Raw genomic sequence first — 26,578 nt, forward strand, 5'->3', positions numbered from 1 at the left:
TCCCTTCTGTAACTGGTGGTGTTTTTCATTCTGTCTCAGTGACCTGGAGGCTGAGAGGGTCTTGGTTTGTTTGTTTCCCCCTTTCTTGCAAATCCTCTCATTTCGCTTTTTCCTCCAGTAACGTTTGTCTTTGCACCTTTACAGCTCAGCAGCCTCAACCCCTCCAGGGATTGGAGGTTTGAGAGTCTAAGTGAAGAGCAGAGCGGACTGTAACAGTGATGGAGGCCCCCTACCCCCGGGGACAGCCAAGCCCTCACATTCTCTGACCCAGCTATGCTGTGGCGATTTGTAAGGCAGCTGGGCAGGTTAAGGCCACAACCTAAAAGGGAGAGACAATCATGTGCTTTGAATCGTTATTTCAACCTCCTAGTGACCCTCTGAGGCACTCTTGTCCCCATTTTACAGACAAAGAAACTGAGACTCAGAAAGGTAAGGGAATGCTTCCGAAGTCACAGAGCCAGTCTATGGTGAAGGCAGATGCGTCAGACTCTGGAGTCTGGACCAAAGAGCTTGACTCTTCCCGGTGAGGCTCACAGGCTTGTACTCTGAGCACCAAGGAGGGGCTTGGAGTGTCCACACCCCTCCAGCCACACCTAGGTGTCTTCCCCGGGATGCAGGTACTTCCCAGTAACCCAGCCCATCTAGGGTCTCACTTCAGGTGACCTCCCTCGCATACAGACCCCACCAGGTGTTCAGACTCTTGGGATGGCGTGTGTGCCTGCGGTCCCCTGCAGCTGCTCTGAGACAGCCTTCTGTGCACCCTGGAGCACACACCCAGCCCCTGCTCACCTGCCTCTCCCTTGATTCCTGGTGGACCTTGGGGTCCTGGGGGGCCTGGAAAGGAGAAGGAATTCAGAACGTAGCCTGCACAAAGGAGGAGAGAAAGGATTATGGGGTTTATAGACAGAGGCAGGTTTCTGCGGCTCCATCTCGTCCGGGGCCCCCTTCTCTGCTGGTGGCCCTGGCAGACGGGGGAGGCGAGGGCCCCTTTGGACCTGGAAGACTTGAGGAGAAGGGGCAGAGGCACCAATGCCCCAACAACAAGGGGGGGGGTGACAATGCCACTCACACCATCATTCACTTAACGAGTGTCACTGAGCACCAAGGACCAGCCAAACTGTGTGGAAGGAACACAAGAAAAGACAGAGCTCCTTCCTCCAAGGAGCTCATGGCCCAACAAGCAAAACACAGCCGTGCAGATGGTGATTCCCGAGGGAGGCTGAGTTCGAGCAGCAGCAGTGCCACTTCAGTTGGGTGACCCTGGGCACACCCTCTCATTGTTTGGGGCATCAGCTCTCTCGTCAGTGAAATGGGGTTCATATACCAGTTATGCAGGCCTGTCCTGAGGCCGCCACGTGGAGACCAGCACGGAAAGCACACCCGTGCTCTGATAAATGGTACCCATCACCGCTGCCTCTTACGTCGGATCTCTCCCTTGCCAGGGCTGCTCTGCGGACCACAGCCTCCCAGAGACTCGGGTGGCCGGGACAGGGCTCCTTGTCTTGCCTTGGTCCATTCTGGTTGCTATAACAACACACCACAGACCGGGGTGGGAGGACCTTAAACATCAGAAATTCACTTCTCCCACTTCTGGAGGCTGGAAGCCCAAGATCAGGGGACGGCCTGGCTGGGTTCTGGGGAAGGTCTTCTGTGCTGCAGACTGCAGCCTCTCGCTAGGTCCTCACATGGTGGGAGGAGCCAGGGCTCTCTCCTCTATAAGGACAGGCCCGCTGTCCTCTCCCCTCGAAGGTCCAGGCACTGGTCAGACTGGCTTGGTGCCCACTGGTACTCTCTCCAGCCACAGACCGGTATTAGTTTGCTGCTTGGGAGTGGTCCTGGAAATCGCCCTGGGCTCTGTCCTGCACACTCTGGATCAGTCTGAGGGCTCTGTGACTCAGACCCGGCCTTTGGCTGGTTGCTGCAGACCTTGGCCCTTGGAGATCACACTCGTCTGGACAGCATCCTTGGTTCCTAGGTCCCTGACCCCACTGTCTCCCGGAGAGCTGTCTGCAGCCACCCAGGGTGCCTGTAACTTCATGCCCTCCCCACACGGCCTTCACCCCCTGTCTTGGCCTCCACACTCATACGAGGCCAGAGAACGGGATTCAGGTCCAAAGGCCTCTTGGTCTGCCCACGAGACGCTCCCCCTTTCCCGTCCTCTCTGGGGAGTCCCAGCCCAGGGGGGAGGGGCCAACCTGGGATCCGAGTAAAGTTGTCCACCAGTCGTAGTAGGTGCTCCTGCCTGGTGCGGACGCGGATGAGCTGTGCCTGCAGGAGATGCTCGGGGACCAGCGTTTGATTGTCGTAGGGCGTCTCCAGGGCCTGGAGCCGCTTCTGCAGATTCAGAACTGGACACCCCACCGCCACACCTGCAGCATCCTTTTAGGGACTTCATTAAAGTCCTAGGCACTTGAGCATAACCCTGACATTCTGTGTCACATGTGCATAACTCTGTGTCCTGAATGGGTAAGCACGTGTTTAGTGTACTGTGAGGACTTAGAGTGAGCACACAGAACTTTGTCTGTATCTTGCATGTGTGCGCTCCACACTCAGATATGACGTTACACGACCACAGAACGTACCTACACCCTGTATAACCACTGCGCCCACGAATAACCTGCACGCAGTTAGGAGCTTTTTGCATGCTTGGACATGAAAGCGTGGCCGCTAATATGCTGATCTGGCCTAATCATGTGTAACTTTCAGAAGCGTGTGACGTGTGTTTATGACAACTGGCCACGCGGCGTTCTTGAGGGACTTCACTATCTGCTGATGGAATTGCTTCATGGCCTCACCATTTGGATTGGGAGCACTTTGAAAGTCAAATCACGTTAAAATGAAACACTCTGACCAACAAAGCTGCTTCCCATTCAGAGGCAGGGAATCCTTGATATGAGAGGCACGAGACACATCCTTGTGAGATCACTGCATCTTTCACTACTTCAGACACACACAGCCTCACACATGTGGTCCCTCTCTCTCTACCTCCCTCTCTCCCTCTTGCACTCTCTCTCTCTCTCTCTCTCTCTCTCTCTCTCACACACACACACACACACACACACACATGCAACACACACTCCCCTTTCTGCTTCCCCCTCTTCTCCCCCCACCATGCAGACCACCCAGGGACTGAGAACTCTCTCCCAGCAGATAGGCAGCAGTGGCCCCAAGGGCTCTCCTGTGAACCTGTGCCTTGTGTCGGGCCGGGCTACACTGTCACCCCAGGAGGGACCAGACAGGGCCCAGATGCTTTACCTTGCACCACCAGCAGCCCAGCACCTGCGGTGAGCAGAATCAGGTAGATGAACAGCAAGACCGTGAAGCAGTTTATCCTATTTCTCTTCTTGGGCTTTGGATCTGAAACACAACCCAGGCAGACGGCTGCTGCTGCAGAGGGCAGAGAGCAGGGGCCCCCCGCCTGTGCCCGAATCCCCTCTGTATGAGCAGGGGGCTGCCCATGAGGTCCCACGAGGGGAAGGACACAAAGGCCCACGACCCTCAGATCATCTTCCCCTTGATTCTCCTTGCCACAAGGCAAGGAGTGCCATTGTCAGCCCCTCACTTATGTGGCCGGGCGAAAAACCCCTGTGCACACATCCTTAGCTGGAAGGGCACAGTCCTGTCAGCCTTTCTCCCCATCGAAGCCCCAGCGTGGAACCTGCCACAGGGGTCACTCAATAGATGTACATCAGAGAAATTGATGAATTAGCATATTTCAATTTCAAAATTCTGGGAGGAGGATGATTGTTCCTGTTTTACAAACAATGAGTGGGGTTTGGAACAGTCAAGAAAACCTGATAGGTTATAAGACAAGAGCTGGAACTCACGTCCAGGCCTTTGTTTTCTTTTTAATTACAAAGGTAAAACGTGCTTAATATAATTCCTCAAACAATATGGAGAGCATTTCAAGGATTAATAATCTTATAATTAATCCCCTGAGGTCCTAACCCGCTGAGGTAAGCTTTGTTAGCATTCTGGGTTGTGGCCTTCCTTCCATCTCCCCTTCCTCTCAGAAACTTACAAACCCACATCCTCCTAGACAGACTTGTTTTTTTTTTCCTTTTAATTTTACTCTAATGACATCATGTTATAATTACATATTACAGTACATATCAATTATAGCACATGAGCTTTCTGAAGTGAAGGAGTTTTCCATGGGCTTCCCTCTAGTTTTCTCAGTAGAGAGAGATTTAACTGTTCTCTTTAATAGTTGCCTCGTATTCCTTGAAGACATGTGGTTATGCTCAGTCTAGCACAGGGTGTTCCCCCCACCCCCATGCACCCCTGGAATCTAGGCCCACACAGCAGCCTGAGTGAGTTCTCCAGCACACAACCTGCTCCAGTCACTCCCTTGCCCTCAGCCCTTCAGCTCACTGCCCTCAGGACAAACAGCTCCGCCTGCTGGTTCATGTAGCCTGGCCTCCAGCCAGCTCGCCTATGGCCACACCTCCATACCCCACCTCCCCGCTGACACCGACCAATGGTCAGGCCAGACCACTGTGGTTACACCCTTGCGACTTCAGGCAGAGTATCTCCTCTGAATACCCAACCTCCCTTCCTTCTTTCTGCATAACTAATTCGTACTCATCCTTTGCGAGCACAGTAGATCTTTTCCTGCTCCAAGATAGATTCTCAGACTCCCCTCGGCTGGGTGGGACCTCACTCTGCTTCCCCACATCACTGTATTTTTATCCACTGTGGCCACCTGAACTGTATATATGTTTCAGTATCCTCCATATGGCCTGGAAGTTTCTTAGGCTGTGTTCCAGCACCAACATGGTGTGCTGGAAAGATGGTGATGGGCTAGATGAATGGATGAATGAGTGGTTTGGGTGCTGAACGTGTACAGAGTTGAACATTTTGAAGTGTTGGGAGAGCATCAGGAATGCAACTTAGGACCTCAGGTGTCCATATAGTCATGATGGTGAAGATGGATAACTTACAGAGGAAGCCTCACAATTAATAGAAGTTGGTGGATGGTGAATGCTATCTCATAGACAGCAACCAAACATGACGAAACATAGCATGCGATGGGAATAGAAAGATAAATTATGCTTCAGAGACACAGGTACCATAGAGGTCAGAGGTGGAGGTGAAGGCCAGCATGGAAGATAAAGATATTTTCAAATTACATGGTAGGACCATGGTGCAAGGCATTTGAGTAAGGATGATGAGAGGAAAACCAGACATGGTAGTGTGATGGGAGCAGTTCAAGCCCAGAATGCTTTTTAATTCAGAGCTATCACCTGGCCTAGAGGCAAGGTATTTTAGAAACTGGGAACTTCAAATCTGTGAGCTTTGTCTAACTCACTCTATACAAAGCAGAGGATCTGATAAATTCTTTACCCTTATGTTGATCATTTCATCTCTTAGTGGTTAGAATAAACTGTCACGGAAATATCTAGTCTCGTTTGGGGTTGACCAATGAGCAAGAGTTGCTTGAGATGAGAGAATGAAAATTAAAAAAAAAAAAAAGCTTCAGGTGAATAAGAATGAGCTTACCTGGAGTAAACTATGGTTATTCTGGGTAGAGATTTTAGGGAAGCAGGTTTTAGAAATTTGACAGCTCTATTGTCTGACTCACAGTGAAAATATGGCTCCAGAGAGAAATAAAATTTCAATTCCATAAAAGAACTCAGTGAAGAAAAACGGTTGCACACAAATTTTAGGGTTCCCAGGCCTTCCATCTCCCAACCCCTCACCAAGTGGCAGAATATGGCTTGGTAGGTGTACTTCTCTCCTACTGTAACACTAGTGGAAATCAAGTGGGAGCCCCTCTCCCCACATTCCCAGCACTGAGCTACTAGTGAGGCCCAGGGAAGTGGTCTCTGCCCTGTGGGTTTGAGGTCTCCCACCCTCTACTTAGTAGCACTGGGCAATGTAGAGCAGTGTCCTCTGCCCCTGCAGGCAGCACAAGCAAGGGGCAAGAACACCAATAGCACAGGGAACAAAACAGACTAGAATAGCATGGTCAGGGCTCTGAAAATTAAATTGTGATTGGAACCATAGCCCACAAAATGAACCAGAATCTACCTAATAAATCTAAATAGTTTATGTAAGAAACCTAAACCTAAAATCACTGAGATGACACAAATGTTGGAATTATTCAATAAGGATTTTAAAGCAGCCATCACAAAAATGCTTTAATGAATAATTACAAATAAAACTTTTTTAAAAATGTCACAAAATAGAAGATATATAAAAGAACCAAATGGAAATTGTATAATTTCAAAACACAAAAAAATTTTTTTAAACATCACCACATTGGCTCAATAGTGTAATAAATACGATAAAGGAAAGAATCACTAATTCTTTCAGTGACTGATAGATAGATAGAACTAAATGATAGAACAATAGAAATTGCCCAATCTGAAAAACAGAGAAAATCATCAACAAAAACAACAACAAAAAAACAGAGCCTATGAGACAGGTAGATCAATAAAAAAGAAAAAAAAACACATAATACTTATATCATTGAAGTCCCAGAAAAAGCGTGAAGCTGAAAAAATAATCAAAGAAATAATGGTAGCTGAAAATTTCTCAAATTTGGGGAAGACATAAACCTACAGATCCAAGAAGTTGGGCAAATCCCAAACATGGTACATTCAAAGAAATCCATACCAAGACACATAGGCAAAAATCTGAAAAATCTAGACATAAAGAAAATTTAAAATCTGAAGAAAAAGAAAAAAATTTGAAAGCAGCCAGAGAAAAATGACACATTACCTATAAAGTGATACCAATTTGGGATATCAGCAGATTTTTCATCTGAAACCATGGAGATCAGCTAGAAGTGGCACAATATTTTTTGTGTGATGAAAGAAATGAATTGTCAACCATGAATGCATGCTTTAGCAAGGTATGAGAAATAGAGATTCTCAGATGAAGGAAAACTAATAGAAGTTATTGCTAGTAAACCTACATTTAAAGAATGGCTAAAGGAAGTTCTTCAAATAGAATGTTAATGATAGTAAGAGAAGGCTTGGCACTTCCGAAAGGAAGAACAAGAAAAAGGAAAGAAGAATGGGTAAAATACAGGGCTATATATTCGACCATACTTCTCATGATTTTAAAAAATCACATTTGATGGTTGAAACAAAAATTATGATGCTGTCTGATGCGGTTCTCAGTGTATGCAGAGGAAATACCTCAGGCAATTCATTTTAAAAAGTGAAGATGATAAAAGGACATAAATGGAAATAAGATTTCTACACTTTACTCAAAGTGATAAAATGTTGATACCAGTAGACTGTGACATGTTATGTATGTATATTGTAATGCCCAGAGAAACCACTAAATAAACTATTCAAAGAGATGCACCACAAAAATCTTATAAATAATTAAAAATAGAATTCAAAAAATGTGCTCAAGTAACCCATAGGAAGGTAAGAAAAGAGAAACAGATGAATGGGAAACAGAAGAAACAGAGAAAATACAAAATAAGATGGCAGATTTAAGCCTAACATACCTATAATTACTTTCATGTAAATAGTCTAAATATACCAAGTAAAGGGTAGAAATTGGCAAAGTGAATGGAAAAGCATGACCCAATTATAAGCTGTCTATAAGAAACCAAACAGTAGAGCTTCTATTCACATGAAACAGAATTGATACAACTGAAAGGAGAAATGGACAAATCCCAATTATAATTGGGGACATTAATACCCCATTCTCAGCAATTGATAGAAAATCAGCAAAGGTATAGAAGAACTGCACACCACCACCAACCAACAGGATCTAATTAACATTTATAGAATACTCCATGCAACAACAGAAGAATACACATTCTTTCCATGCATACATGGAATATTTACTAAGACCATATCCTGGGTCATAAAACAAACCTCAACAAAATGTAAAAGAAATTAAATTTTACAGATGTTCTCTGACAATAATGGAATAAAAATAGAAATTAATAACATACAGACAGAAAAATGTCCAAACCCTTGGAAATTTTTTTTAAACTTCTAAATAATGCATGGGTCATAGAGAAAATCTCAAAGAAAAAAAAATTTTTAACAGAACTGAATGAAAGTGGAAATACAACATACCAAATTATGGGCTACATCTAAAGCAGCACTGGAAGGGAAATTTACAGCACTAAAATCTTACATTACAAATGAGGAAAGATCTCAAATCAGTAAACTAAGTTCTTACCTCAAGAAACCAGGAAAGAAGAGTAAAATAACCCTAAACAACCAGGAAAAAAAAGAAATAATAAACACCAGAGCAGAAATCAATGAGACTTAAAATAAGGATACAAAAGAGAAAATAAAAAACAAAAATCTGGTTCTTTAGTGGCATGGACATATATACACTACCAAACGTAAAATAGATAGCTAGTGGGAAGCAGCCGCATAGCACAGGGAGATCAGCTCGGTGCTTTGTGACCACCTAGAGGGGTGGGATAGGGAGGGTGGGAGGGAGGGAGATGCAAGAGGGAAGAGATATGGGAACATATGTATATGTATAACTGATTCATTTTGTTATAAAGCAGAAACTAACACACCATTGTAAAGCAATTATACTCCAATAAAGATGTAAAAAAAATCCGGTTCTTTGAATAAAATCAATGAAATTTATAAAGCTCTAGCAAGACGGACAAAGATAAAAAGAAAGAAGACACAAATCACCAATATCAATAATAAAACAGGGTATATCACCACAGATGCTGCAGCCATTAAAAACAAAATAAGAGAATACTACCACTAATTATGCTCACAACTTAGAAGGAACGAAACAGTTCCTCAAAAGTCACATACTACAAACACTCAACCAAGATGAAACAGATAATATAAATATCTATGCCCCTTAAATAAATTTAATTCATAATTTAAAATCTCCTATAAAAGAAATATCCACGTCCAGATGATTTTATTGAAATTTCCTAACAAACCTTTAAAAAAAGAATTAACACCAAGTTCAAACAATCCCTTATGGATAACAGAAGAGTAGAGGACACTTCCTAACTCATTTTATATGATAAGTATTACCCTAATATGGAAACCAGACAAAGGCAGTACAAAAAGAAAACGAAAGATCAATATTTCTCATGAAATTTGGTACAAAAATTCTCAACAAAATAGCAGTAACCCATATCAAGCAATGCATCAAAAGGATTTACAGGGGCTTCCCTGGTGGCACAGTGGTTGAGAGTCTGCCTGCCAAGGCAGGGGACACAGGTTCGAGCCCTGGTCTGGGAGGATCCCACATGCCGCAGAGCAACTGGGCCCGTGAGCCACAAATACTGAACCTGCACGTCTGGAGCCATGCTTCGCAATGAGAAGCCATGACAGTGAGAGGCCCGTGCACCACGATGAAGAGTGGCCCCCGCTCGCCGCAACTGGAGAAAGCTCTCACACAGAAACGAAGACCCAACACAGCCAAAAGTAAATACGTAAATAAATAAATTTATTTTTTTTAAAAAAAGGATTTACATACCATGACTAAATGGGATTTCCAGGTATACAAGACTGGTTCAATATTAGAAAATCAATGTAATCCACATATCAATAGGCTAAAGAAGAAAAATCATATAATCATATAGTTGATGCAGAAAAAGCACTTAACAAAATCTAATTCATAATAAATTGTCATAATTATCACTCTCGTAATAACAAATTTATAATAAACCTGTCAGCAAACTAAAAAAGAAGAGAACATCCTCAAGTTAAAAAAAAAAAAGAGAGAATCAACAAGCTATCTAAAGCTTACAGTCAGTCTTAATGGCAAGACAGAAAACTTTCCTCCTTAGGTTGGGAACAAGGCAAGGATGTCTGTTCTCACTCTCTTTTTCTGTATACAACTGGAAAACAAGTGCAAATCGAAATTTAAAACACAATGGTGGGACACATTGGCACAGTGGTTAAGAATCTGCCTGCCAATGCAGGGGACGTGAGTTTGAACCCTGGTCTGGGAAGATCTCACATGCCGTGGAGCAACTAAGCCCGTGCACCACAACTACTGAGCCTGCACTCTAGAGCCCTCGAGCCAAAACTACTGAGCCAGCGTGCCACAACTGCTGAAGCCCTTGAGCCAAGAACCCGTGCTCCACAATGAAGAGTAGCCCCCCCTCACCGCAACTAGAGACAGCCTACATGCAGCAACGAAGACCCAACGCAGCCAAAAATATATAAATCAAATACATAAATTTATATTAAAAAATGGCATTTACAATTGCTCCAAAGAAAGTGAAATATTTAGATATTAAATTTAACAAAATGTATACAGGATCTGTATGCTGAAAGTTACAAAATCCTCATTAAAAAAAAAAAGACCTAAATAAATGCAGAAACATACCATGTTCACAGATTGTAAGACTGAACATAAAGATGGAAAGATGTCAATTTTCAAACTGATCTAGAGGTGTAATATAATTCCTACAAAATCCCAGCAAGGTTTTCAATGATATAAATTTATACCAAAATTTATATGGAAAGGCACAAGCCCCAGAATAGCTAAAATCATCTTGAAAAAGAATAACTTATGAGAAATAATGTTACCTGATGTTCAGAATTACAGTAAATCTACATTATCAAGACAGTGTGGGATTGGTGCAGGGATAGACATGCAGATTAATGGGACAGAATAAAGAACACAGAAATAGACACACACAAGTATGCCCAACTGATTTTTGACAAAGATGCAAAAGTAATTTACTGGAGGAAGAAGAGACTGTTCAGCAGATGGTGTTGAAGCAATTGGGCATCCATAAGCAAAACACACAAACCTTGACCTAAACTTCACATCTTATTAAAAAATCAACACAAAATGAACCATGATATTGTCATGTAAAACTGTAAAACTCTTAGAATTAAGCATAGGAGACATCTTTGGGACCCAGTGCTAAGTGAAAAGTTCTCAGACTTGACACCAAAAGCACAATCCATAAAAGGAAAAATCAATAAATTGGACCTCAATAGAATTAAATACTTTCGCTTTGCAAAAGACCTTGTTAAGAGGAGGAAATGACAAATTACAGACTGAGAGAGAATATTTACAAATGATGTATCTGGCAAAGGACTTGTATCTTGAGTATATAATGAATTCGCAAAACGTTTAGTTTTAGTTTAGATTAGTCAAAAACCAAACGATCCAATTAAAACGCTGGCAAAAGTCAGGAAGAGACATTTCACTGAGGAGGGTGTACCAACAGCAAATGAACACATGAAAAGATATTAGCTATTAGGAACGTCATTAGCTATTAGGAAAATACAAATTAAAATTACAATGAGGTATCACTCTCACGTGTCTATCCAAATGGCTAAAATAAAAATAGTAATAATATCCATTGCTGGCAAGGATTGTGAATCGGTTGTACGCTGCTGGTGGGAATGTAAAATGGTGCATCCACGCTGGAAAAACAGATCAGCTGCTTCTTGTGATACTAAACATATATTTAGAGTCCAGCCATTGTACTTTCGGGCATTTATCCCAGGGAAATGAAAACTTGTGCTTACACAAAAACTTTTATGTAAATGGTCATAGCAGCTTTATTGGTAATAGCCCCAAACTGGAAAAACAACCTAAATGTCTTTCAATGGGTGAACGGTTAAACTGACTGTGTACATTCATATCATAGAATAATACTCATTAATAATACTCATTAATAAAAGAACCAACTACGGATACATACAACAACTTGGATGGATCTCAAGGGAATTATGCTATGTGAAAAAAAGCCAGTCTTTAAAAAGTTACATGCTGTGTAATTCTATTTATATAACTTTCTTTAAATAGCAAATTATAGAAAGGAGGAACTGATTAGTGGTTGCTGGGGGATAGTGATGGCTGCGCGGGGAGAGAGGGTATGTGCGTCTATGAAAAAGTATCATGTGGGAGATTTTTGTGGTGATGGAACTGATCCAGATCTTGATTTTGGTGGTGGTTACACAAGTATACACATCTGATAAAATTGTAGAGAACTACATTCACACACACGAATGAGTGCTTGTAAAACTAAAGAAATCTAAATAAGCTCTGTGGGTTGTACCAATATCAGTTTCCTGGTTGTCATATTGTACTAGAGCTATGCAAGATGTTATCACTGGGGGAAAATGGGTGAAGGTCACAAAGACTTCCCTGTACATTTGTTTTTTGCAACTTTTGATTGCAAAAATTTACAATTATTTCACACAAAAAAAGTGAAGAAACACCTCTGGGTAAAGTCAGATTTTAAAAAAATTCTGAGAACTAGTGAAATGACAAAAAATAAAGTCAGAACAATGACATGAAATGAAAGAAGTCATATCAGCAAGGCTGACCCTGCATAGACTCCAGGGTTAAGGTTTGTTAGGAGAATATTTAAAATTAACTTCAGAGCAGGAAGAAGGGACAGCTAGCTCCAATGTTGGGGCCAATGCTTAGTGTTAATTAAAACAAACAACAAAAAAACCCATAACTTTCTTTCATAATTTGTATTTTTGGGGGTCTTCTCTGTCAGGAAGTATGTTCTTCAGATAGAAATTGATGGGAAGGAATATCATGAAGAAATGTGTGAGACCTGAAATAGTTGAGGGCTTTGGGTGAGAGGGCCAGATTACATTCTACAGACGGGCAAAAGGTTGCCAATGTGGTAACAGAACTTGAGAAACCAGACACATCAGGAGACTGACAGGAAGACCTGAGCCAGCCAAATGCTCCTATTTTCAAGAAGGTGAAAGGAGCGCATCCCAGAAAGATACGGTCCACAGGGACAAATGTGAATTCTCTCGTTCAGGCTCAAATGCTCCATTGTTGAAGGGGAGAGGGGCTGATACTGGTTCGTAAGGGAAGACCTGGGGTTTTGTTGGACTTTCAGGACAGCAAGAGCCAGCAGTCTGTGGCGCCTCTTCAGAAAACTAAAGCAAATCTTCAGCCTACAGAGAGCTAGGTAGGTAGATAGATAGATAGATAGGCAGATAGATGAATAGATAGATAGACAGGTAAACGAGGCTGGAGCCGTTTAGTGCTGAAGTAAGTAGTTTTTTCATCTCAGTAAAGCCCTGAGTGGGTAACTGTGTTACAGAACCTCACAGTGAGTGCTGTCCGTGATGGCACTCATCTAGTAAGTTCCATATGTTCTTTGTATGAGGAGGTAGAAGCTGTGAATGCACTTAGGAAAGTGTCCCATCCAAACTGGAGCGATTTTGGTCTGGGGTTAGATTTTTACTTCGTGGTATCTATAACCCCAGTCAGAAATCTGGGATTCACCCTTGACCCTTGTAGCATCCTCACTTACCTTGTCCCCCCACTATAGTCTTACTGATTTGACTTTTTAAAAATATATATTTATTTATTTATTTGGCTGCACCAGGTCTTAGTTGCAGCACGTGGGATCTTCGTTGCTGCATGTGGGACCTTGGTTGTGGCATGTGGGATCTAGTTCCCTGGCCTGGGATTGAACCCAGGCCCCCTGCATTGGAAGCATGGAATCTTAGCCACTGGACCACCAGGGAGGTCCCTGATTTGACTTCTAAAATGTCTCCAGAGCATTCTCTTTTCCTTCCACACACCCACTGCCTCACATCATCTCTTGCTGCCAAGCTCGTCTCTGTCCTCAGGGTTACTCTTTCCAACTCGTCCCCCATCTATGACGGTGAGTAACCTCAAGTGCAGATCACTGCCTGTCAGCCCAACTTCAGTCTCTTCAAAGCTCCCCATTGCCCTTGCCACTTACAAATCGGCACTTGCCATCTACCTCTACAAGGATTAAATCAGGAGCCGCTGCAGCGGCTGACCTTCAACCACCCCTGAAAGGAGTTCAGCGGGGAGATCAGGAATGAGGCTCTCTGCGCTCTGGGAAAAAACTGGCAGAACAGGTCTTCAGATAGTTAGATATTTTCAGGAGAAGATTTTAGGAGCCCAATTCTTGCATCTCCTCTATTTAGAAAAGCGCTAAAATCATTAGCAGTGACATCTGCTCCTTTTGACTAGCAACGAGCCTCTGCCAACATGTGTGCTTGACTGCACATCCCCCCTTCACTAAAGCCATATATAACACTGTCCTTCCCCCCTGCCTCTTTGGAGCAGTTTCTCAGAGCTCTCTGAGATGTTGTCTCCTGGGCTAGAGTCTTCATTTTGTCCCCAATAAAACTTAACTCACATCTCTCACATTGTGCTTTTTCTTTTTTCTTCAGTAGACACCCTCAGGATAAAGTCCAAATTAATTGGTCCTAGTCTCAATCCCCACTGAGCTCCCCCACCCGATTTTGACCCGACAAGATGGAGCTATTTGTATTTTTTCTGAATCTTCCTTGGGAAGGTGTCATAGACACGTTGTGCCCTACCCCAGCCCCAGCCTCCATCTCCTTTCTCTAACGAATCCTTGCTATCCCATTAAACCTTAGAAGAGGTCTCAGCTCTGCCCTCCAGGGCCCCACATCACCTTAGATCTGTCCATAAAGTCCTGTGCAAATCTCAGTGATAGCCAGTAATGAACTGTATAGAAATGGGTTATGAATAGGCTCTCTCTGCCGCCCTCCATCCGACATGACTGTGGGCTCCCTGGGGCCAGAGGCCAGGTTGATCCATGTCTATTTTCTCAGTGCTGAGTGCAGTGTCCAGCATGGAGTAGATGCCAGATCTGTTTGATCACCTGACTTTGCTTGAACATTTTTAGTATCTTAAAAAGGCATGTGTCCAGAACACTGCCTTCTCCAAAGTTCTGAATAACCAACAATTATTAAAGTCATTTGCACTCCTGCCTTCTCTGTTACCCCACTGTGGACACCTAAAGGCAGAACGCTGGACCCTTAATCTTTGTACCCCCATAATTCCAGCCACTGACCTGAACAAACAGACCCTGGGCGAGAGGGACAGTCAGGCCAGGGGACAGAGCTGCAGTTGTTCCTGCACATACAGTCTCCAGAAAAGAGAGTGGGAGTGGGAAAGACTGATCAACTTGGAAGACAATTCCAAGAGGATATTCTGAAATGGGAAATCAGAGATCTCCTGTGGGAAGCACTCACGAGTGACTTTGAATGCTACAAATTCTAGAAGATTTAAAAAACTGCATCACCTGTGTAACACTGAAGGCGAAAATAAAACAACAGTTGACTGAATTTTTAAAATCTGAGTTTAATCTAAGACAGAATAATTATGAAGCTGTAACATACCCTAGCCCACACCAAATGGAGAACACACTCCCCGAGGAACACATGAGTTTTCACAGAAGACATCTTAAAGAATTTTAACAGAATTGCATTAAATAAATTTTCACAGAAGACATCTTAAAGAATTTTAACAGAATTGCATTAAATAAATATGACACTTGGCTTCAGTTTTGTGGAACTTTTTCATCCCTCTTGTTTTGCATTGTCCTTTCATCACACACGTCACAAACATAATCTGTGTGTCAGAATGAGACACTAATAAAAAGGAGAGACATATAATAAGCATTAGCATTAATTGAAGGGAAAATATTTAAATACAGTTTAAAGGAGTCACGAAGCTAAAAAAATCCCTGTATGCTAAAGACACAGCATCTATTACTAGCATTATACAAATTTCCAGTGGAAGCATGGAGGTATTCCAGAAATGTATTATTGACTCTCTAAGGTGCAGACCTAGACTTTCAATGGACTTGTCTATTCTTATGCCGCCAAGAAAAAGACTACATCACAGGCAGTGTCATTACTGGGGACTAGTACTTTACCATTAAGTTCAAAGGTCTCCATTGTAGACAGCATGGTTTGGTCCAGAGTCGTTCTTTCTCTGGCGCTAGCTGAGAGCTCTTTCTCCTTGAGAATTTCCTCATTTTCCATTGCTAAGTTTTATAGATGGCCAAAGTCCTGGAGCCAGCAGAAATGCTCCCCACAAGAGGAACCACTCGGGGAAAGATTGTTCCCTTTTAACTACTGCTGCTACTGGTGGAGCACACAGCACTTCCCTTGGCTCTGATTTCTGAATTTGCAAAATGTTTCCTGACATGATCAGGCTTAGGTATTTCTCAAACACGGGCTATTTACATGTGGAGCTCCTGCTTAGTGCAGCTGCTTGTTAAAGGGGGTGTGGGGAGTTGGGACACAAGTCACAGGTCCTTGAACCCACCCCTTGCTCCCAGGCCCCTGAGAGCAGAGTCGATGACCCTCCATACTTTCTCCATCTGTCCAGGCCCTGCCATCATCCCAGACCCAGTTTATTGTCGTGGGACCTCTCCAACCCACAGTGAAACCTGCCTCCTCTGACCTACTTCAACCCTTAGAGTTCATCCTTGCTACTCAAAGTGTGGGCCACGGACCAGCAACGTCAACATCACTTGGGAACTTTTTATAAAGGCAGAGTCTCAGGTCCCACCCCACAAAGACTGAATTCAAATCCACAGTTTAAAAAGGTCCCCAGGTGGTGTATGTACGCATTCAAGTTGGAAGCGCCTGGCTCTACCCCATGCATTTTAGTGTTTAAGTATGTTTCCTCTCATAGCTTGCCTGTGTTCTCTCTGTGTGCGTGCACATGTGTGCTTGCTCTGGCCCCAGTAAGATCTGAGCTACTTAAGAGAAACCCCTTTGCTCTGCCCCCTACACCAGGCACTGCCCACCAGGGAGGTTGTATAGCACAGTAGTTAAGAGACAGACTCCAAAATCTTGAATGCCTAAGTTCCAATTCCACCTCCTGCAAGCAGCTGTGTGACCACGGGCAAGTCATGTTAGATTTGAGCACCTCACTTTCCTTGTTTGTAAAATAAGGAAGGTGGTAATGATTTTTGTGTGCATTGAATGATTTAAGTGGTATAAGGTGGCCAGGATGAGTACTGACACCATGGTGCTGCTATCACTAGAGACATTGTGAACCCACTGTGTCCAGGGAGATGAAGGAAACAGCCTTTGCCTTAAAGGAGCTCAGTCTAGTATGCAGGATGATCGTGGATACAACTGAATTCCAGAAAATCGCTGTTGGTGATTGGACCACCTAGGAGGACAGAGGTGGCCCGGAGGCAGAGAAGGCAGGGCTGGGAACGCCACAAGGAGCCTTTCCATCAGATCTGGGTTTAAAGGGATGACTTGGAAGGTCACCTGTAGAGCAGAATAAGATGAGGGCCTTGCAAGTGGGAAAGATGGCAAGTGTAGCCTCACAGTGGCCGGATGCTTGTGGACCATGGACCACTGGACTATTTGGGACATGAGAGGTGAGGTGGCAGGAGACGAGGTTGAGCTAGGTCAAGTCGCTTTCTTTGGGCTGTGGCATGGCAGAAAGTAAAGGGGTAAGAAAGTCAGGAAAGAGCATTACTGGCAGCGCCCCACAAGGTAGGGGCCCCCATTGTGCCCACATTTCAACATTCAGGAGGTCCCCGGTTCGGGCTGAGGGCTATAGGAGCAGAAGCCAGGACAGAAAAAGTTAAAGGAGAGAATTGGCAGTGAGGAAATGAAGGCAGCTGGCAGCTCCAGTCACAAGTTTAGGGGGGGTACCCCCCAAGAGGGCAGGGGCTGTAAGGGCCTCCCCTGTGGGCAGGAAATCCCCTGACAAAGGGGTGCCTCCTCTCTCCGCCTGGTCAGCTCAGCTCTGACCAAGGGCAGTCCTCACTCATGGGGGTGCAGAAGGGACACTTTGGAAAATGCTGTGTGTTAATTACCGAGTGTAGCCTTCTTCGGAGGGAGCATTTAGTGGATGTCAGGTTTCGTCATTTAGCTCTGGCTCTGGGATCAAAGAGACTTGGGACCCAAACCCAACTCTTGCATTAACTTGCTGTGTGACCTTGGGTGATTGAGTTAGCTTCTCTGAACCTCAGCACAACATAATAGCTCGTAGAGGGATTAACACATATACATTACTCAAAACTCCCAATAACTTGTAACTTGCCTCTGATCTTGTGGTTAGAAAGTGATGACACCACAATGCAAACCCAGGACTTCCTGCCTCTACAGCTTGGTTTAAATCTAGTTTAATCTAAGGGCTATAATCCAGAAGTTCATACCAGATGAGCTTTCTGAAAACACACATGCCATTCCCCCAACCCCAGCCAGAGATTCTGGTTTTAATAAGAAGCCTCATGGTTGGTTCTAATGCACAGCCAGGCTGAGGACTGCTGTGCAGAATAGTAGAGCTGTCACAGGCAGCACGGAGACCTGTGTGAGCCCTCGGGACTCCATCCTGGGAGGATCCATGCAGTTGAACAATCGGAAATTACTGATATTCACCCCTTTTGATAGTTGATAAATAATACTTCATAGGATTCAAGCTAGTCCACCCAGTCAGCAGGGCCAGACTAGGCACATGAGGCACTAGCGTGGGGTGCAAAAGATTCAGTAATCAAGCTAAGTAATATTTGAACACAGTTTTTAAAAATGAAAATGAATGCAAAAAGCCCATCATGAAAACAAAATCAACATTTTAAATAAACCACAAAGATCCCTGCTGCATTTTGCAATGACTCTGGTCACCCGCTCACCTGGTCCCAGCCCTGCTCCTTACTTGGGGTTTCAGCATCCTCATTTGCAAAATAGGATACCAACAGTTTCCCTGTTTGTCCATAGGGTGGGTGTGAGGATCAAACAAAATAATAAAAGTCTAAGTGTAAGCAAAAGGGCTTTCAGGGGAATAACATCTTATACCAAGCCGGCACATAATGTAAAACTCCTGCATTGTCGATGCTACCCTTAAAAATACCTTAAGTCTCCCATAAAGTGCAAAACACACAATTTGGAGAATATTGCACAGTTTCTTCCTAAGTCCCACTCAGACACGTTTATCTCCAGAACACAGATCTGGCTGTTGCTTCCCTTGAGCACCAGATGAAGTGGTTGACTTGCATTTGGGGACCATGCTGTTCAAGAAATGCAGGGTTTGGCTTTCTTTTTCTTTCAGAGTGCATATAATTGCATTGGAGAACTTAAATGTATTTTCAGAGGGGTTCTGGTGTAGTTCTATGAAGGTCTGATGTTCTCCAAACTGGCTTCATTAGACAGGGGTAATGGGGCTGGAGTCCTGGGCAAGCACAACCCAACTCATGGTAGCCTCTGCAGAGCTTGACTCTCTATAAACTAGCATAGTCGATAGGCCACCTGGCAGATCACCAAGAACTCCTGAGTAAACCCATTCCCGCTTAAAATTGGGGCAACCATGTTAACACATGATGTAAAAATCAAACCAAAGTATTCAAACCAAAGTATTCAAAACAAACAAACAAAACCTCACAGCAAACCGGCAAGCCGAGACCCTGGGATGGTCCTTGAGTCCCTGTCACACCTCACAGGCAGCTTGGCCATTTGTTCTGTCGTCTTCTTAAGCTCATCAGTGGAGACAATGGAAAGAGGACCTGGGCTGAAGAAAATGCAAAGGAGACAAATATTAAACATTTCTATCTGTTGACTTTATTTTTCTTGCCAGTCGTGCATGACAGTAGTGGTCAGTGTCTCCCAGGCCTAGCCTAGCACCTACTTAATAATTTCATTAATGGTACTTCATGAAGCATCATTACTGCAGATTCATTTTAAAAATTAAAAAAAATCAACAACACAAATGATCATCATTAGGTGAACAGGTAAATAAATTGAGGTGTACCCATTCAATGGGATACTAATCAGTAATAAAGAAGCAGCGACACGGGTGAATCTCAAAAGCCATTATGTTGAGCAAAATAAGCTAGACCCCAAGAGAACATGTTGTATGACTTCAGTCACATAAGTTTCCAGAACAAGCCACACTCATCTATAGTGTCAGAAAACAGAGCCACTGTTTCCAGGGGTGGAGGTAGGGGAGAACTGACTGCAGAGGAGCACAGGGGAAATTTATGGGTTGATGGCAGTGTTTTGTGCCTCGATGAGGGTGTTAGTTACAAAACTCATCAAATTTTACTCTTGAAATATATATATATATATATATATATATATATATATATATATACAGTATGTAAATTACACCTAAGGAGAGTTAATTAAAACAGAAATTAAAGAAAAAAGATGACAAAATTATTATTGTTGGACCTTGGCCCGCCTCGCAGAAGTTTGTCCTTTGAGAGCCATTGGAGGGTGTAGATGGGGTGGAGTGTGTGTGAGGCCTCGCTGAGCCACCACACCTTCTCTTCCCTGTGTAGGGATGCTCACACACGTTTTGGGATTGCTGCATCAGGACTGCAGCCTGTGTCCTCAGAATAGAGGGAAGAAAAAGGAAGCAGACTGGTCTACGGTGGGACTTTCCCACTGACCCAGCACTCCCACCCAGGGAACACCCAGCACAAAGGCCAGGGAGGCAGCTGTGCATCTCTGGGCTGATTTGAAAAACACAAGTTCTCCTGACCAAAGATGCCACCCTCTGTCTTCTGGACACCTACAGTGTTTTCACAAGGGCCAAACATTTTATTACCCCAATTTAAATGTATCCCTTTCTTGGAGATTATTCATACTGACGTGTAAACAAGCAATATTATTCCTTTCCCAGAGAAGGTTTTGGAAGTTGGAGGAGATGCAGGGGCAGGTGAGAGTTGGAGCCACCCTGGATTCTGGAAGCCTCTGCACAAGAAAATGTTAAGTATGCACTAAAAGAAAAAGAGTCACTATTAGAAGTTGTACCAAGGGTCACCTGTGCTAATTATCATTGATCTGAAACAATTTTGCCTGAGCAATCCTGGACTGGGAGCAATTGGGATGGAACAGAGAAGATAGGAAATCAGTCAGAATTGCCTGGAGGTGGTTGTCAGTCATCCCCCATTCATTCAACAGATGTTCACTGAGTTTTTACTCTGTCCCAAGCTCTGCACTGGTAAGAAAACAGACTCATACCCTCTCCAATGATCTGGTTCTTCCCCTCTATTAGTCACATGCTGTCAGGGTCATACCCTACCTTGTCATTTTTACTCATAGTAAATCCTTCATAATCACTCATCCGTTCTACTTTCTGGCCACAGCACAGATCTTTACAGCTCTTCCTTCAGTATGCTATTTCTAACAGTCCTTTGCCTCTAGGACTTCTGATCTGTTATTCTGCCACTCTTCCACTGTCCATTCCCCGGTTCATGTCCTTTCTCCCATTTAAATTTATGGTCAGTCATTTTAATCACCCCCGGTACACACCCTCAACTCCCTTGCCCCTGTTTTGCTTCATTGTACTCAGTTGACAAAAAACATGGCAGAGGTTAGATCCAACCCTCTGTGCAACGGAATGTAACTGGAGTAAATGATGTGATCATGGTGGTGGTCTCATTTTAATCTTGTGACATAAACTGCAAATGAACCTTAATCCCGTCTGGCGATAAGACTATAGTTCTTTATTCAAGTAACTCTCCCAAACAACTCTTTCATCTTCACTTCATCTCCTGTCTTCACTCTCAGCTGATGACCTTGCCCTCCTCTTAAGAAAATTCAAGCAACCAGAAGTGGAACACCAGACTCCCACCACTGCCGGCATCTCTACCAAGATGCCGTCTTCCTGCCTTCTTATGACTTAGATGAACTGTCCAAGCTCCTGTCAAGAAGCACTCTCTCAACCTGTGCACTAAATCCCATCACCTCTCACCTACTTTCGGGTATTTTCCCAGCAGCAGTCCTTCCTTCTCTCTCCTCTACAACATCAATGATACAGTCTCCATTGGATTGTTCCCAACTGCTGAACATACATACTATTAGTTTTCCATCCTGAAACATTTACTCTTGGTCCACTTCATGCAACCTACTACCTAAATTTTTGCTCTCCTTTGTGGAAAACTTCCTCAAAATTGTTGTTGATACCCATTGTCAGTAATTCCTCTCCTTCCATGCTTTTAAAATCCACTCCAATGGAACTTTTATCCCCATCGCTTAACCAAAACTACTCTCATTAAATCACTAATGGATTCTACATGGTGCCCTCCTATGGTCAAATTTTAGTCCTCCTTTTTGTTTATCAGAAGTACATCATAGGGTTCCTCACTCTCTCCTCCTTGAAATAATCTTTTATGTTGTCTTTTAACACATTATTGACCGGAGGATTTTTGCAGAAACTAGTGCCTGTGGCCAGAGATTTGTTATGTAAGTGAATAGTGAAATGTCTCTAGTCAGTAAAGTTTGGGTAACAAAAGACGTATTAAGACGTCTCTGGTCAATAAGTTGTTAAGACATAGCACTTTCTTGATAGTTTTCCTACCTCACTGGTCACTCTTGGTTAAGTTTGCTCATTTGTTCTCTTTCTTCACCTATTTATGTTAGGGTGCCCCAGGATTTGATCCTTTGTCATCTTTTCCATTTATACTCACTTCTTCGGTGAAGTTATCTGGTCTCATGTTTAAATTCCACCTATGTGTCATTATTCACAAATTTATATTTCTAGATCAGACTTCACTCTTGAACTTCAGATGCCTATATCTACATACATGTTACATAGACATCTCAAGCTCTATGTGCTCCAGATTTTGCTCCATCTTAGTTGATGGCAAATTTATCACTCCAGTTGTTTTGATCAAAAAACCTGACACTGGGCTTCCCTGGTGGCTCAGTGGTTGAGAGTCCGCCTGCCAATGCAGGGGACATGGGTTCGTGTCCCAGTCTGGGAAGATCCCACATGCTGCGGCGTGGCTGGGACCGTGAGCCATGGCCTCTGAGCCTGCACATCCGGAGCCTGTGCTCCGCAACGGGAGAGGCCACAACAGTGAGAGGCCCGCGTACCACAAAAAACAAAACAAAACAAAACAAAAAACCTGACACTAACCTTGACTCCTTTCTCTCTCTCACACTCTTTCTCTCTCCACATTCAATCCATTAAGAAATCCTTTGGCTTTACCTCCAAAATAGATACAGAATTCGAAACTTCTCATCATCTCCCCACTACCACTCTGGTGCAAGTCACCACAATCTCTCTCCTGAATTACTTCACTAACTTTGTTTTTTGTGAAGAAACAAGATATTAATATAATATTCAAACTTAGTATTCTTTTCTTTCCAGTTTTATTGAGATATAATCGATATACAGCACTGCATAAGTCTAAGGTGTCCAGCATAATGATTTGACTTACATACATCATGAAAAGATCATCACAATAAATTTAGGGAACAACCATCATCTCCTATAGATACAAAATTAAAGAAATAGAAAATAATTTTTCCCTTGTGATGAGAACCCTTAGGATTTACTCTCTTAACAACTTTCGTACATAAGGTTCTGCAGCGTTAATAATATTAATCATGCTTTGCATTTCATCCCTACTTCAATAATTTTCTAACTGGTGTCCATACTACCATATGGTCCACATTCAATATAGCAGCTAGAGTTATCCTTTTAAAACGTAAGTCAGGGCTTCCCTGGTGGCACAGTGGTTGAGAGTCCGCCTGCCAATACAGGGGACGCAGGTTCATGCCCCAATCTGGGAGGATCCCATGTGCCGCGGAGCGGCTGGGCCCGTGAGCCATGGCCACTGGGCTTGTGCATCAGAGCCTGTGCTCCGCGGCGGGAGAGGCCACAGCAGTGAGAGGCCCGCGTACCGCAAAAAAAAAAAAAATAAAAAAGTAGAAAATAAGTCAGGCATGATGTCAGGGAAGATGATGGAGCAGAAACTAGCAGGAATCTATCTCTCAGCTGAACAACAATTATACTGACAGAAACAGTGTGAAGTGACTATGTTGTAACTCTGAAATTTATTTGAGTATTTGCGGCTTCAATGAAACAGCTTGGCTGATAAATTGCAGTTCATTTCTACTGATTTCAGCCATCAGCACGGTGACAGCTAACCATCTCCTACCTGCCCCTCACCCCATGGCAGGCATTTGTAGGGACAGCAACACACATTTCTGGCATGACTTGACAGAGCCAGAGTGTGCAATAAGGACCTTGTCCTCCAAATATTGGGGTTCTGTGTTCTGACTACAGATTGCTCCTTCAGATTACTAATGGGAAGGCATGAAGGCTGTATGCCCTTGTTTCAACCCTCACCAGCTGAATCAGCTTCGAGGAGATTTCCAGGAGCAGTACCTGCTGTTTTGGGCATTCAAAAACAACCCTATATATGGAGGAATTTAGAAAGCAAGTCCAGGGAAGGAGGCAGATTCAAAAGAGAGCTGAGAAAACCTTAGGTTTTCACTGTAGGCTGATCCCCAGCACAGAGGCACCCTAGAACAATTTTTGAAAAATTAAAACAACAACAAATTTTTTTAAATTAAAAAAAGCCAGCAATCCAGAGGAAGATGCTAATTTACAGATTTACCACATTATAAGAGTCAAATGTCTCAGCTTTCAACCAAAAAAAATCACAAGGTATACAAAGAAATAGGAAAGTATGGCCCATTCAAAGGAACAAGATAAATAGACAGAAACATACTTGAGGAAGCCCAGATATCAGATTAACTATATAAAAACTTTAAAGCAATTCTCTTACAGATGCTCAAAGAGGTAAAGGAACACATGGGCAAAGACAGAAAAGCAATGCATGGACAAAATGAGAATATCAACAAAGGGGTAGAAAATATAAAGATGGACCAAAAAGAAATTCTGGAGCTGAAAGGTACAATAAGTGAAATGAAAGGTACACTAGAGGGTTTCAAAAACGTATTTGAGCAAGCAGAAGAAAGAATCAGAAAACTTGAAGATATGATCATTGAGATTACTGAGTCTAAACAGAAAAAAAAAAAAGAATGAAGAAAAAGTAAACAGAGTTTAAGGGATCTGTGGGGCACCATCAAGCTGACCAACATACACATTGTGGGAAGAAGGAAAAGAGAAATGGCAGAAAGAATATATGAAGAAATAATGGCTGGCAGCTTTCCAAATGTGCTGAAATATATTAATACCTACAAATCCAAAAAGCTCAACAAACATGTAGGATAAACTCAAAGAGACCCATAGTGATACACATTATAGTCACATTGTCAAAAGATGAAAAGAATCTTGAAAGCAGCAAGACAGAAGTGACCTCAATGAAACCTCAATAAGGATCTCTGTGAGACAGCACACAACACTACAGCAGCAGAGTTTTTGTATGCTGTTGAAATTAAGTTGGGATAGATTCTAATTAGAATGTTATAACTTTAGGATGTTGAATGTAATGGTAACCTAAAAGAAAATAGAATTTACGCATAAGAAAATGACAATAGAAATCAAAATGTTTCACTATAAAAAATCAACTAAACACAAAGAAGGCAGTAATGGAGGAAATGAGGGGAAAAAGTTGTAGTTCATGTAGAAAACAAATGGCAAAATGACAGAAATAAATTCCTCCTTTCAGTAATTATTTTAAATGTAAATGGATTAAACTCTCCAATAAAAAGGCAGAGTTTGGAAGAATGGATTAAAAAAATATAATTCAACTATATGTTGTCTACAAGAGACTCATTTTATTTTATTTTTTAATTTATTTTTTGTCCTTGAGATGTTTTATTTCATGAATTTTTATGCCCTATGCCCAAATAATTTTTTTATTGGAGTATAGTTGTTTTACAATGTTGTCTTAGTGTCTGCTGTGCAGCAAAGTGAATCAGTCATACATATAAGTATATCTACTCTTTTTAAGATTTCCTTCCCATTAAGATCACCACAGAGCATTGAGTAGAGTTCCCTGTGCTATACAGTAGGTTCTCATTAGTTATCTATTTTATCCATAGTAATGTATATATGTCAATCCCAATCTCCCAATTCATCCCACCCCACCTTCTCCCTTGGTAACCGTAAGTTTGTTCTCTACATCTGTGACTCTATTTCTGCTTTGCAAATACATTCATCTCTACCATTTTGCTAGATTCCACATATAAGCGATATTATATGATATTTGTTTTTTTCTTTCTGACTTACTTCATTCTGTATGACAGTCTCTAGGTTTGTCCACATCTCTGCAAATGGCACTATTTCGTTCCTTTTTATGGCTAACTAATATTCCATTGTATATATGTACCACATCTTCTTTATCCATTCCTCTGTCAATGGGCATTTAGGTTGCTTCCATATCCCGGCTATTGTAAGAGTGCTGTAATGAATATTGGGGTGCATGCATCCTTTCGAATTATGGTTTTCTCTGGATATATGCCTAGGAGTGGGATTGCTGTGTCATATGGTAGTGCTATTTTTAATTTTTTTTTTTTTTACGGTAAGCGGGCCTCTCACTGTTGTGGCCTCGCCTGTTGCGGAGCACAGGCTCCGGACACGCAGGCTCAGCAGCCATGGTTCACAGGCCCAGCTGCTCCAGACCGGGGCACGAACCTGTGTCCCCTGCATCGGCAGGGAGACTCTCAACCACTGTGCCACCAGGGAAGCCCTTTAATTTTTGAAGCAACCTCCATACTGTTCTCCATAATGGCTGTACCAAATTACATTAGCACCAACAGTGTAGGGGGGTTCCTTTTCTCCAAACCCTCTCCAGCATTTATTGTTTGTATCAATAGATTTTTTGATGATGGCCATTCTGACCAGTGTGAGGTACAAATCAAAACCCCATTGTAGTTTTGATTTGCATTTCTCTAATCATTAGTGATGTTGAGCACCTTTCATGTGTTTATTGGCCATCTGTATGTCTTCTTCAGAGAAACGTCTATTTAGGTCTTCCGCCAATTTTTTGATTGGCTTGTTTTTTTGATATTGAGCTGCATATGCTGTTTGTATATTTTGGAGATTAATCCCTTGTCAGTTGCTTGGACTGCAAATATTTTCTCCCATTCTGGGGGTTGTCTTTTCATTTTGTTTATGGTTTCCTTTGCTGTGCAAAAGCTTTTAG

At 42.8% G+C, this 26,578-nt stretch overlaps 1 protein-coding gene across 1 annotated transcript in view; it reads right to left on the reverse strand.

Annotated features, from left to right (window-relative positions):
• The window catches only part of MARCO (macrophage receptor with collagenous structure), a gene marked incomplete at both ends in the record, with an annotated part of 126,298 nt that overhangs the window by 16,555 nt on the left and 83,165 nt on the right, over positions 1 to 26,578 (reverse strand). The window contains 3 exons of the mRNA XM_082841067.1: positions 790 to 864; positions 2,196 to 2,348; positions 3,256 to 3,357. Of these exons, the coding sequence (XP_082697193.1) occupies positions 790 to 864; positions 2,196 to 2,348; positions 3,256 to 3,357 (330 nt within the window). The remainder of the gene's footprint in view (positions 1 to 789; positions 865 to 2,195; positions 2,349 to 3,255; positions 3,358 to 26,578) is intronic.

Source organism: Leucopleurus acutus (assembly GCF_964270905.1).
Source record: "Leucopleurus acutus genome assembly, chromosome: 6".
Lineage (NCBI taxonomy): Eukaryota > Metazoa > Chordata > Mammalia > Artiodactyla > Delphinidae > Leucopleurus > Leucopleurus acutus.